General features: G+C 53.0%; 1 protein-coding gene across 2 annotated transcripts in view; it reads left to right on the top strand.

Annotated features, from left to right (window-relative positions):
- Positions 1-12,392, top strand: part of NOTCH3 (notch receptor 3) — a 32,457-nt gene that overhangs the window by 17,326 nt on the left and 2,739 nt on the right. For both annotated transcript variants that reach the window (XM_026490318.4, XM_026490317.4), the window contains 8 exons: positions 1,606-1,938; positions 3,330-3,484; positions 3,588-3,810; positions 4,839-4,923; positions 7,072-7,234; positions 8,400-8,704; positions 8,962-9,109; positions 12,102-12,199. In XM_026490318.4, coding sequence (XP_026346103.1) covers positions 1,606-1,938; positions 3,330-3,484; positions 3,588-3,810; positions 4,839-4,923; positions 7,072-7,234; positions 8,400-8,704; positions 8,962-9,109; positions 12,102-12,199 — 1,510 coding nt within the window. The remainder of the gene's footprint in view (positions 1-1,605; positions 1,939-3,329; positions 3,485-3,587; positions 3,811-4,838; positions 4,924-7,071; positions 7,235-8,399; positions 8,705-8,961; positions 9,110-12,101; positions 12,200-12,392) is intronic.

Raw genomic sequence — 12,392 nt, 5'->3', positions numbered from 1 at the left:
CCTGCCCCGCCGTGGGCCCCGCCTCTCTATCTGCCTGTTCACTGGCCTAATGTCAGTCCGCCCTTAGACTGTCCGTTGGATGTCCACTCGTTCGCCCCCTCTGTTTCTTCGTGGACCCTGTCTGCCCGTCTGAGTGCTGTTTGTCTGTGCGGCTCATCTGCGCGTCCATGTGCCACTGCTGTCTGTCCTTCCGTCCACACACGACATGACCTTTTTGTCCATCAGTGTGCCCATCCATCTGTCCATCCATGTGCCCTGCCTGTCTTTCTTTCTGCCTGTGCACTCCATCTGTCTCTCCCTATGTCCTATTTGTCCATCTTTGGACTTTGTTCTGTCCATCCGTGAATTCCTTTTGTCCCTCAGTACACCCAAATGTCTGTCTACATCGTTTGGTTTTTTTTTTTTTTTTTTTTTTTTTTTTAGCTTTTATCCATTCATTTGAGAGAAGAGAGAGAGAGCATGAGCAAAAGCTGGGGGGAGGGATGAGCAGGCCCCCCGCAGAGCAGGGAGCCTGACTTGGGGCTCTATCCTAGGTCGCGAGATCATGACCTGAGCTGAAGGCAGATGCTTAACCAACTGAACCACCCAGGCGCCCCTATCTACACGTCTTCTGGTCCATTCTTGGACCTCATCTGTCCATCTGTCTAACTGTATGCCAGTCTGTCCATGTGCCTCATCTGTCTGTTCATCTGTGCCTCTTCATCCATGTTCATCCATGTGCCTCTTCTGTCTGTCCTTCTGTCCATCTACCCACCCTTTTTGCCTCCCTATATGCCCATTCATCTGTCCACACCCCTGCCTGTCTATCCCTGCCCATCTCCTGCCCCTCTCTCTGTCTCTTCATGAGTGCTATCTTTCTGTCCTATGCATTCCATCTGTCCATCCCTGTGCTCTGCCTCTTTTGTCCCTCTGTCTGCCTAGAACTCTTCCCTCACTTCTATCTCCCTGTCTTTATTATCCCCACTTTCCTCCTCACCCACTCTGCTCCAAGCACCCTGGCCTCTGCCATTTCTCAGATACCCTAGGCTTGGTCACACCTCAGGGTCTTTGCACTGCCCTGGCTGTTCCCTCCACCTGGAATCCTCTCCCCTCTGAAGCCACGTGGCTCCTCCCTCACTTCCTTCAAGCCTTTGCTCAAACAGCAGCTCCTTCTCAGAGAGCTCCTCCCTGGCCATCCCCAGGACTTCCCTGGCTTTATATTTCTTCTTAGCATTTAATTCCACAGAGTGTGTGTATGTGTGTGTTTGTATTTGGCTTTTACTGATGTGTAATTGAAATGCTGTGTATTCTGCTGCTCATTCATCTGTTTTAATGTCTGTCTGCCCGCCCACGGGAACGCCTGTTCTCCCTGGGCAAGGATTTGTGTCTGAGCCATATCCTGGATGCCTCCAGCAGCATCCAGCACACAGCGGGCATCTGTCAATATATATTTATTACTAGTTACTGAAGGAACGGCTGGGTTTGCAGAAGGCCTGACACCTGTTGGGTACATTCTAGCCCTCTGCTCTCGCCGGCCGTCCTCCTTGTGTCTCTGGAGTCTGGGTGCTCTCTGGTGTGTGTGCAGGGGTGTAGGATGACCCTGACCCCACTCCTCTCCTCCCCCAGCCCTGTGTACGAGAAGTACTGTGCGGACCACTTTGCCGATGGCCGCTGCGACCAGGGCTGCAACACAGAGGAGTGCGGCTGGGACGGGCTGGACTGCGCGGGTGAGGTGCCGGCCCTGCTGGCCCGCGGCGTGCTGGTGCTTACCGTGCTGCTGCCGCCCGAGGAGCTGCTTCGCTCCAGCGCCGACTTTCTGCAGCGGCTCAGCGGCATCCTGCGCACCTCGCTGCGCTTCCGCCTGGACGAACACGGCCAGGCCATGGTCTTCCCTTACCACCGGCCCGGTCCTGGCTCCGAATCCCGGAACCGGCGGGAGCTGGCCCCGGAGGTGATCGGGTGAGTGCTCCACCCTGGAGGAGCCGCGAGGGCCCTTGAGGAGCTGATCTGGGAGGGGAGGGTCCCTGCTGATCGGGTCTTGTGTGTTTCACTGCCCTTAACATCTTGGAGAGCCTTCTTGGCGATGGGACCAGCACGGCCCACCTTCCGCACCTCTGTCATCTGGGGCAAGATGTGCCGACCAGAAGTGCCTCCGGATGCCAGCAAGGGTCCTTTGGGAAGCAGAGTGGTTAAGGGCATGTGTAGTTTTTGCTTTTGTTTTTTAGAAATGGAAAACAGAATTTTCCTAATGGTGGCCTGCGAGAGAGGCCAGAAGGGGGAGGTGTGGCCTCTGAGCCGGGAGGGGGCCTCTGACCCCAGAGGGCTGGATTCTAGAGATGGAGGGCCGGGGCTCTGACAGGGACAGCTGGCATGGGGGCGTGGATGGGGTTGGGTGGCTGACCTACCCGTCCCGGGATGCTCCCTGGGTGTGGTGATACAGTCTCTGGGGGCAGTGGGGACAGGGTTGGGGGTGTCTCATCAAGATAAGGACACAGGGTGATAAGCAGGGGTCACTTTCAGGCTTGCAGAATTTGAAGAATCTGGGGGTATCATGGAGGGCCCCCCAGGAGACAGCCAGAGGCTGAAGACACGGACAAGAAAGACAAAAGGGCGTTGAAGCCATGGGAGGGATCAAAGAAGTGGGGACAGAAGAATGATGTGGGGACACTGAGACCTAAGGATTGGTTGGGGGAAATCAGCTCACGAAAGAGAAGGAGCAGCCAGAGAGATGGGAGAACTGGGCCGTGCAGCACTAGGGATCTCAAGGCAAGAGGGAGTTTGGAGAGTCTGCGATGGGGATTCAGATGTATGTGCCTCATGGAAGGGGTGCTCCCAGGAGAGAGGGAGTGAGGGAAGCAGGGTGGGGCAGGAAGGAGTCTCAGTCTGGCCTCAGCGTGATTCTTCAGGGAGCTCTAGAGTGCGAATAGCACCCCAGAGTCGGTGCCCCCTGGAGAGAGGAGGGCCACTGTGTATACCCTGTATCAGCCAGTCACTGGCTGAGGGCTGCCCAAAGAGGTGTCACCTCCCAAGTGAAGAGGTCCCCACTTTGCTGAGGTCAGTTTTCTGGAGAAGAGGCGGCTGTCAGCTGTTAGAAGCTGGAGACTTGGGTGTGCGCCAACGGCATCCAGTAAAGTTGTTGACATGAAAACAATGGCCACTGGATTCACAGCCAGGGGGACACTGGTGGCCACAGCAAGACTGTTTTTGGGGACGTGGTGGGGTTGGATGCCAGACTGGGGGCACAATGTGGTGAAAGGAGAGGGCTCTTCTGAGCCCCGGGGATGCGGCTCTGTGCCTGGCTTACAAAGTGCCCCATGGAACCTGCCTGTCCCTCCCTTGTGCCCCTGAAGCTCTGTGGTGATGCTGGAGATTGACAACCGGCTGTGCCTGCAGTCGTCGGAGAATGACCACTGCTTCCCCGACGCCCAGAGCGCGGCCGACTACCTGGGAGCGCTGTCGGCGGTGGAGCGCCTTGACTTCCCATACCCACTGCGGGCCGTGCGGGGTGAGGCCTGGCCCGGTGGGTGACGAGGGTGGAACCGGGGCTCCGCGGAGGGGTGCAGTGGGCCCTGGCCTGTGGTTGAAGCCCCCCTGCCTCCCCCCCACAGGGGAGCCGCTGGAGCTGCCAGAGCCAAGCGTGCCGTTGCTTCCCCTGCTGGCCGCGAGCGCCGTCTTCCTGCTGGTCATCCTCGTCCTGGGTGTCATGGTGGCCCGGCGCAAGCGGGAGCACAGCACCCTCTGGTTCCCTGAGGGCTTCGCGCTCCACAAGGATGTGGCTGCTGGCCACAAGGGCCGGCGGGAGCCCGTGGGCCAAGACGCTCTGGGCATGAAGTAAGGACCTTGCCCACTCCCCGTGTCTGACCGTGGGGGGGAGCCTTGGGAGCCCTTGAGTCCACTTTGACCTGACTCTGACCTCTCATCCCAAGCTGACCCTAACTTCAGGCTCCAGCCCGGACCCCAGTGCTTGACCACTGACCGACTCCATGATCCCTGGGGATCATCCCAGACTCATGACCCCCCCGACCCCATTTCCTGTAGCTCAGTTCCCTTGACTCATATCCTACTCTGACCCCACCATGACCCTGCCCTGATCCTGGCTTCTCCGACTTCACCATGATACTCAAATTTGTTCCCACGTGACTGCTGGCCCCATGATCCCTGTCTGCACCTCAACCCCTCACTGACCCCTGACCCTATCCTCTATGACCCCCCAGTACCACCTCTGGCTCTAACTCACCCTGACCTTTGACCCCATTCTGACCCTCTTTCTACCCCAACTCAGTGTTCATTCTCCAAGATCCTCAATCCTGGCCTTGGCCCTGGGTCTCACCTCTAACTCCCTGACATGTCCCTCAAGACCCCTAACCCCACCCTGACCTACCCCCTGAATTTACCCTTCTTCTGTGACCCCCATGACCCCCTGACTCCTCAGTACAGCCTCCTTGATCCTGGCTGCATGTCTTACCTGTGGTGAGGATAACTCCATCCTCATGACTCCTGATGTCATCTTCTGTAATCGTTGCTACATGCCTGTGACCCTCACCTATCCCACAGCCCACTGTTCTGACCCCTGACCCCACTCCTGTCCCTTCCCCAATTCCACCTTAAGACCCTGGCTGCCACCCATCATAACCTCTGACAACCCCCTCACCCTGACCTTGACTTCATCCTGTATCCCCTCTTTGGACCCTGTATCCTGATCCTGTCCCCTGTGCCTACTGACCCAGGACCCCAGAACCCAACCCCAGACCCAGACCTGGCCCCTGGGAGCTCTTCTCTGACCCCACCACAAATCCTCCTACCAGGTTGTACGTCTCCATTGTCTCCTCTCCCCTGCCCCCTTCCCATTGTCCCCACAGGAACATGGCCAAGAGTGAGAGTCTGATGGGGGAGGTGGCCACAGACTGGATGGACACAGAGTGCCCAGAGGCTAAGCGACTGAAGGTTGTGCCCCCTTCTCTGACCCCTGCCCTCAGGATCCTGGGTGGGGGCCCCGATGGTCAGGGGGAGAGTCAGGGGAATCTCTGCTCTCCCTGGCTCTGGGGGAACAGTCATGGCACCTGCCCCACCCTACCCCTCTATAACCAGGCCCCTGCTCCCAGGCCAAGGTGGGGTCTTCCTGGAGGGAAGGGGAGGGCTAGGGGAGCCCCTAGCCCAGACAGCGACTCTGCTTTCTCTCTGCTGGGTCCAACTTTGTGCAGCGTGTCGAGGCTGAAAGTGCTCCTAGCTGGTTTTATACCATGTCCTCTGTGGGGGCCACACCCACGGGCTCTGTGTTAGTCAGTTTGGGCTGCCATTTTGAAATACCACAGACGGGAGGGCTTAAACAACAGATCCTTATTTTCCCACAGTTCTGTGGGCTGGAAGTCCAAGATCAAGGTGCTGGTAGGGTTGGTTCTTGGAGGGGACTCTCTTCCGGCTTTCGGACAGCTGTCTTCTCCATGTGTCCTCTCACGGCATTCCTCTGATTGTCTGGAGGGGAAAAGCCCTGGTGTTTCCTCCTTTTCTTACAGGGATATCGGTCCTGTTGCATTAGGGCCCCACCCTTACACCCTTGTTCCACCTTAGTTACCTCCTTAAAGGTCCTACGTCCAAATATAGTCATGTTGGAGGTTAGGGCTTCAACATATGACTTTTGGGGGAGCACCTGTCTGTAACAGGTTCCTGCTAGCGTGTCTTCCTACTTGCTGAATGTCTTGGACACGCACGAACATCTTATTTCATCTTTATGAGGACTCTATAAAGCAGCTATTAATATACACCTCAGTTCTCAGCCTGCCTCTCCCCTTTTTTTATGAGAGCGAGCGAGCGAGAGTGCACGCACAAGTGGTGGAGGGGCAGAGGAAGAGGAAGAGAGAATCTCAAGCAGTCTGTGCTGAGCGCGGAGCCCATCCTGGGGTTCGATCTCACCACCCCGAGATCGTGACCTGAGCCAAAACCAACAGTCTGATGCTTAACTGACTGAGCCACCTGGGGACCCCCTGCCTAGATTTTAATGTTAGTGAAGTGGAGATATCTATTACAATTGACACCTGAAGAAATCTGTTCATCTCAGGCTTTTCTTTTTCTTTCTCATCCCAAAGTGGAAATTAAGTAGAGTGCAATACATTTTTGATGGCATTTACACATTGCAGAATGACAGCATTCTCCTGATTTTGCTAATGAGAAGCTCAGAGCTCTCGTGTGATTTGCCGGCTAATGGACAGCTAGCCAGAAAGGGTCAGGGAGGATGGGATAGCTGTCCATCCCCTGGCTCTCCCCTTCCATGAAATTCAACTCTCTACCTGGGTCCTTAAGCTCGGGTCTGGCTTGATCAGGCTGTGTTTGGTGCCTGAAGGCTCTTCAATGCCCTGGCAGGCTAGTTAATACTCTGTCCTGTTTCCATAACATCACTATGCCTTTTGGACCGTGAGCCTGAAATTTATCAAGCTTCTGCTAGGGACCCAGGTGCTATGCTTGTGCAGGTAAATCGATAACATTTTGTGTGTATGACTGTTCTGTCCTGATACCTTATGTTCATGTTCATGGTACTGGGTAGGAGTCCCATGTGGTACTCAGAGCATCCCCCTGCTTCTCTCTTTCCCTCCCACCCATGCACCCTTTTCTCAGATTGTAATTGATCCATGAAGGACCACCTGTCTCCACCCCCACATTTCTTTTACCACTGATTTATAGTTTCCAGAGTACAAGTTTTGCATTTCTTCTGTTAAATTTAATTCTAAATATTTTATTCTTCTTGATACTGTGGTCATGGGATTGTTTTCTTAATTTCACTTTCGGTGTGTTGTGTCTAGTACATAGATAGGTGTGTGCTGACAGATGCTATGCTCTGTGTCTCTTCCTTGATGACCCACCTTGGGTTCCTAGCCCTCCCCTCTTCCAACCCAGAGTCAAATCCCAGTTCTTCCTTTTATGAGTTCTCTGAGCTCCAGTATGTCAACTTCCTGTTTCCGTATGTATAAGAGAAGCAGGATGTTCATGATTTCTTGGGGCTGTGAGTGCATTTCCATGAGAGGAACCTGTGAGGGTGTCCAGACTGTCCCTCTGTCTCTCTCCCAACTCTTCGTGAGAACCTGGTCCTTGTGCCTCCAGGTAGAGGAGCCCGGTGCAGGGGCCGAGGATGCTGTGGATTGCCGCCAGTGGACTCAACATCACCTGGTTGCTGCTGACATCCGTGTGGCACCAGCCATGGCGTTGACACCCCCGCAGGGTGACGTGGATGCTGATGGCATGGATGTCAATGTGCGAGGCCCAGGTCAGCAATGGGGGTCTCGCCGCCAAGGATGCCCCTTCCCCGTCCTACTTGTGAAAAGTTGCATCTGGGTCTGTGTTCTGGGGAGAGTTGGGTGTGTCTAGCATCCATCTGTAAGGGTGTGTGTTAATCAGGACTCTTGGTTGTAAGTGATAAGAGCCCAAATCAAACTAGTTGAAGTAGAACAAGGGATTTACTGGCTCTTGTAACTGCAAGCATCATGGATATTTGGGTCCAGGACTCACTGTCTCCTGGCTCCAGCCCAGGGATGCTTTCTTCTGGGGGCACGATAGCCACAGGCCTGACCAGCCTTATAAACCTTTATTACCAGCTGCACTAGCAAAAGTCCCAGGATGACTTCTGATTGGATGGGTTGGAGTCACGTGCCCATCCCTCAACTAATCAGTGTGCCCTGGGGGCTGGAATATGCAGATTGACTATAGGGGGAGGGGCTAAGGCCTCTGAGCCAGGGACTGGGTTTAGCTCTACCCAGGGCTTGAGGATGGGGAATGGGGTGCATGTGGCTCCCTCAGGGAAACGAGGGCAAATGCTCACGCGGAGCGTAGCAGATCACATTATTTGGATCCTCTTGGATCCGTCTTTGCCACATTTCAGGGTAGTCCTCCCCCAGCTCATTTTGCTTTTGTTCCAAACGACCTGCCTCTATGGTTCTCTTTCGAAATTCCTCAGGCTCCCAGGGTCTGAGGTGCCTGGGATTTTCTGTCCTTGGGATGTCTCTTCAGCAGTGGGTGGGGGCGTGTGAAAGGCACAGCTCCTTTTCCTCCAGCCAGATTACAGCTTGAGGTACAGCTCAGCCTCCAGAGTCCCCCTTCAAGATCAAGCTCAAGTAACCGCCTGAGAATTTGCCTGAGGCTGAATGCTTGCTCCTCCCTCCCTCCCTCCTGGATCCCCTACTGTGACAAATTAAGGAGGGGCTGCCCGCGAATCCTCATCCTGGGTTGGCTTCTGGGGTACCTGACACAGCTGTGTGTGTGTGTGTGTGTGTGTGTGTGGGCGTGCGCGCACGTGTGCGCAGACAGGAGGACTTGCCACTCCCTCTTGTGCTCCCATGAGTCACACTTCTCCGAATGCAGTGCCCTCAGTAGTAGTATTCCCTGGAAAGGCCCCTGTGCCCACCTCCCTTGTGACATACTCCTGGTCCCTGCAGATGGCTTCACCCCACTGATGCTGGCCTCCTTCTGTGGGGGGGCCCTGGAACCGATGCCCGCTGAGGAGGATGAGGCGGAAGACACATCAGCCAGCATCATCTCAGACTTGATCTGCCAGGGAGCCCAGCTTGGGGCACGGACTGACCGCACAGGCGAGACAGCCCTGCACCTGGCTGCCCGCTACGCCCGGGCTGATGCAGCCAAGCGGCTGCTGGATGCTGGGGCAGACACCAATGCCCAGGACCACTCCGGGCGCACTCCTTTGCACACTGCTGTCACCGCGGATGCCCAGGGCGTGTTCCAGGTGAGAGACACCTGCCCCTTTGGACTTTGGAGCTGGCACGGGCATCAGGCAGACCTGGGTTTGAGCCCTGGCCCTGCAAAATAGAGCTTTGTTTTTCTCGTTTGTTAAATGGTGATATACGGTGCCTGGCAGGTAGCTGCTTCCCGAACTTCATGGTGTCTAGGGGATGTGGGGTTGGGGAACTCAAGGGACTTGGAGATGCTCCTGGCCTCTCTGTTTGTGCCATGACCCTCCCTTCTGCGTGCCTTCTCTTCTAGATTCTCATCCGGAACCGCTCCACAGACCTGGATGCCCGCATGGCGGATGGCTCAACGGCACTAATTCTGGCAGCCCGCCTGGCAGTGGAGGGCATGGTAGAAGAGCTCATTGCCAGCCATGCTGATGTCAATGCCGTGGATGAGCTTGGTAAGCTTTGGGGTGTAACAGTGGGTGGGGCTGAGACAGTGTCACCTGGGCCCTGACTGTCTTGTATGGTGCGTGAATTATGTGAATGATCTTGAGACCTGATCACTGAAACTCGTGCACGTGTAATAGGGCTTCGACATGGACTTAAACTCACATGCTTTTTTTTTTTTTTTTTTTATGGCGTCCCCTAGCCCATTATGACACCTCAGTGGCTTAGAAAAAGGTGGCCTTCCCCCAGACCATACATTTCCATCTGCTTTGTTAGAAGAACCTACTCTGCTGCCCTCTGCTGGACAGCTGGCATACTACGTTTGCAAATTGGCCAAATCCTCACGTGATGTCACTACCTCTGCGGAGGTGGCTGCTGGCCCAGGTCCCAGCCGTGCAGATTCACAGCAACCTGCCCTCATGTCCAGAGGACCTCACATAGCTGCAGACACACTCAGATGCTCATAAACATCCTTTGGAGCAGGTGTTCTCAACCTCTGCCCCATTTACACCTGGGGTTGGATGATTCTTTCTGTAGAGGGCTGTCCTCGCAATGCAGGGTATTAAGCAGCATCCCTGGCCTTGACCCACGAGATGCCAGCAGCACCCCACTCCCTAGTTGTGACAACCCAAAATGTCTTCAGACATTGGCAAATGTCCCTGGGTGGGGGCATCACCCCAGCTGAGAACTGTGGCTCTGGAAGACTGCTGTCCAACAACTTTCCGTGATGATGGAAATATTCTTGGTCTCTGCTGTCCAGTGTGGTGGCCACTGGCTACACGTGGTGGCTTTGGAGCACTTGAAATGTGGCCAGGGTGAATGAAGAGCTAAATGTCTTATTTCATTTAATTTTTAAAAAAGATTTTATTTATTTATTTGAGAGAAAGAGAGAGAGAGAGTGAGTGTGAGTTGGTGGGGGAGAGGCAGAGGGAGAGGGAGAAGCAGACTCCCTGTTGAGCAGGAAGCCGGACACAGGACTCAATCCCAGAACCCTGGGATCACAACCTGAGCCAAAGGCAGGTGCTTAACGGACTGAGCCACCCAGGCACCCTCATTTAATTTTTAACCTTTGTTTTGCCTGCTGTTTTTTTTTAAAAGGCTTTATTTAGATATAATTCACATACCATACAATTCAGCCATCGAAATAAAACATCCAATGGCTTTTTTTTTTAAGATTTTATTTATTTATTTGACAGAGAGAGAGACAGCCAGTGAGAGAGGGAACACAGGCAGGGGGAGTGGGAGAGGAAGAAGCAGACTCCCAGCGGTGGAGCCTGATGTGGGGCTTGATCCCAGGACTCTGGGATCATGCCCTGAGCTGAAGGCAGACACTTAATGACTGAGCCACCCAGGAGCCCCTCAATGGCTCACACAGTTGTGCCACTATCATCACAATACATTTTAGGACATTTTCATCACCTGGAAAACAAGCTCTCACCAATAGTCGGACCCCTCCAATCTTGTCTTCCTAGTCTTGGCCAACCACCGACGAATGTACTTTCTCTCTCCATGGATTTGCCTACTCTGAACATTTCCTATAAGTGGAATCAAATAATATGTGGTCTTTTTTGACTGGCTTCTTTTGCTCAGCATAATGTTTGTAAGGTTTACGAAATGCGGTAGCAGGGATCAGAACTTTTAATTTGTTTTTAATTTTTTAATGATCAAATAATATTCCGTTGTATGGATATACATTTTGTTCATCGTTTTATCCATTGACGGACATTTGGCTACTGCTGCTATGAACATTCATGTACAAGTTTTGGTGTAGACATATGGTTTTCATTGCTCTTGGATATACATCCAGGAGCGGAATTGCTGGGTCTGGGTTGTACGGTCGTGTGATCACTCTGTGTTGAACCTTGTGAGGAGTGGCCAGACTGTTTCCCACAGCGCCTGCCCCTGTTTGATGTCCCTGCCAGCAGTGCACGAGGGTTCCAGTTATTCCAGTTTCTCCAGTTTCCAGCTGTTTCCTTCCAAACAGTTGTTATTGTCTGTCGTTTGTGCTAGCCTTCCTATTGAGTGTGAATTGGTATCTCATTGTGGTTTTATTTTTATTTCCCTGATGACTAATGATATTGAGTGTGTTTCCCTGTGCTTATTGGCCATTTGTAGATCTTCTTTGGAGAAATGTCTATTCTGATCCTTTGCCCGTTTTTAAATTGGGTTTTTGTCATTTTTTTGGTCTTTTACATTTTATTTTATTATTTAAAAAATTTTAATTCCAGTATAGTTAATGTAGTGGGTTTTTGTCTTTTCATTATTGAGTTATAAGAGTTCTGTATATGTTCTGGGTGTAAGTCTCTTATTAGTATATGGTTTATAACCATTTCTCCCATTTTGTAGGGTTTCTTTTCACTTAGAAGCACAAACATTTTAATTTTGGTGATGTCCAATGTATCTATTTCTCTTGTTATTGCTGCTTGTTTTTTGGTATCACATTTAAGAATCCTTTGCCTAATTCAAGGTCATGAAGTTTTACCCCTATGTTTTCCTCTGAATGTTTTATGGTTTGAGCTCTTACGTTTAGGCGTTTGGTTCATTTTGAGTTAATTTTTGTATTTGGTTTAAGGTAGGGATCCAGCTTCATTCTTTTGCGCGTGGAAAGCCAGCACCATTTGCTGAGAAGGCTGTCCTTCCCCCACTGAATGGCCTTGGCACCTATGCTGTTTAGTTGTAATTGATTTAAGTCTAAAGAGCAATGTGGACCTGGCGGCTACTGCACTGGACAAGCACAGCTCTAGTTACAACCAGCACCCCGCATACTACCCCCTGTATGTGGACAGTCACACCCTGTAGGTCACACCCTGTAGATCCCTTGGACAGAGAGTCGCTCAATAAGTGTGCACGTACACGGACCCAAACACATGTTCAAATACTTGTGGCAGGTCACCCGCCCCCCCCACCTCCCCAGGGCATATTCTAGATACTTCCTCTCTCCCTGCCCTGGGATCCTAGCAAATGAACCCAGTCCTAACCCTGACCTCTGTCCCTACCCTCCAGGGAAATCAGCCTTACACTGGGCAGCAGCAGTCAACAATGTGGAGGCCACCTTGGCCCTGCTCAAAAATGGAGCCAACAAGGACATGCAGGATAGCAAGGTAAGCCCCAGCCCTTGACCCGCCAGGCATTCAGACCTGGCACAACCCCCTATATGTGGCAAAGAGCAGGGTGGGGTAGGTTAGTGGGGGCTTTCATCCTGCCTGCAGCGGGGTTTCAGGGGTAGGATTTGGACCTGACATCCTCCCACAGTGGATCAGAGGAGAAAGCGTGTGTCAGTTGCTGTGTGACCTT

The sequence above is a fragment of the Ursus arctos genome, unplaced genomic scaffold (assembly GCF_023065955.2).
Source record: "Ursus arctos isolate Adak ecotype North America unplaced genomic scaffold, UrsArc2.0 scaffold_14, whole genome shotgun sequence".
In the NCBI taxonomy this organism is placed as follows: domain Eukaryota; kingdom Metazoa; phylum Chordata; class Mammalia; order Carnivora; family Ursidae; genus Ursus; species Ursus arctos.
This window is presented reverse-complemented; position numbering and strand designations above follow the sequence as displayed.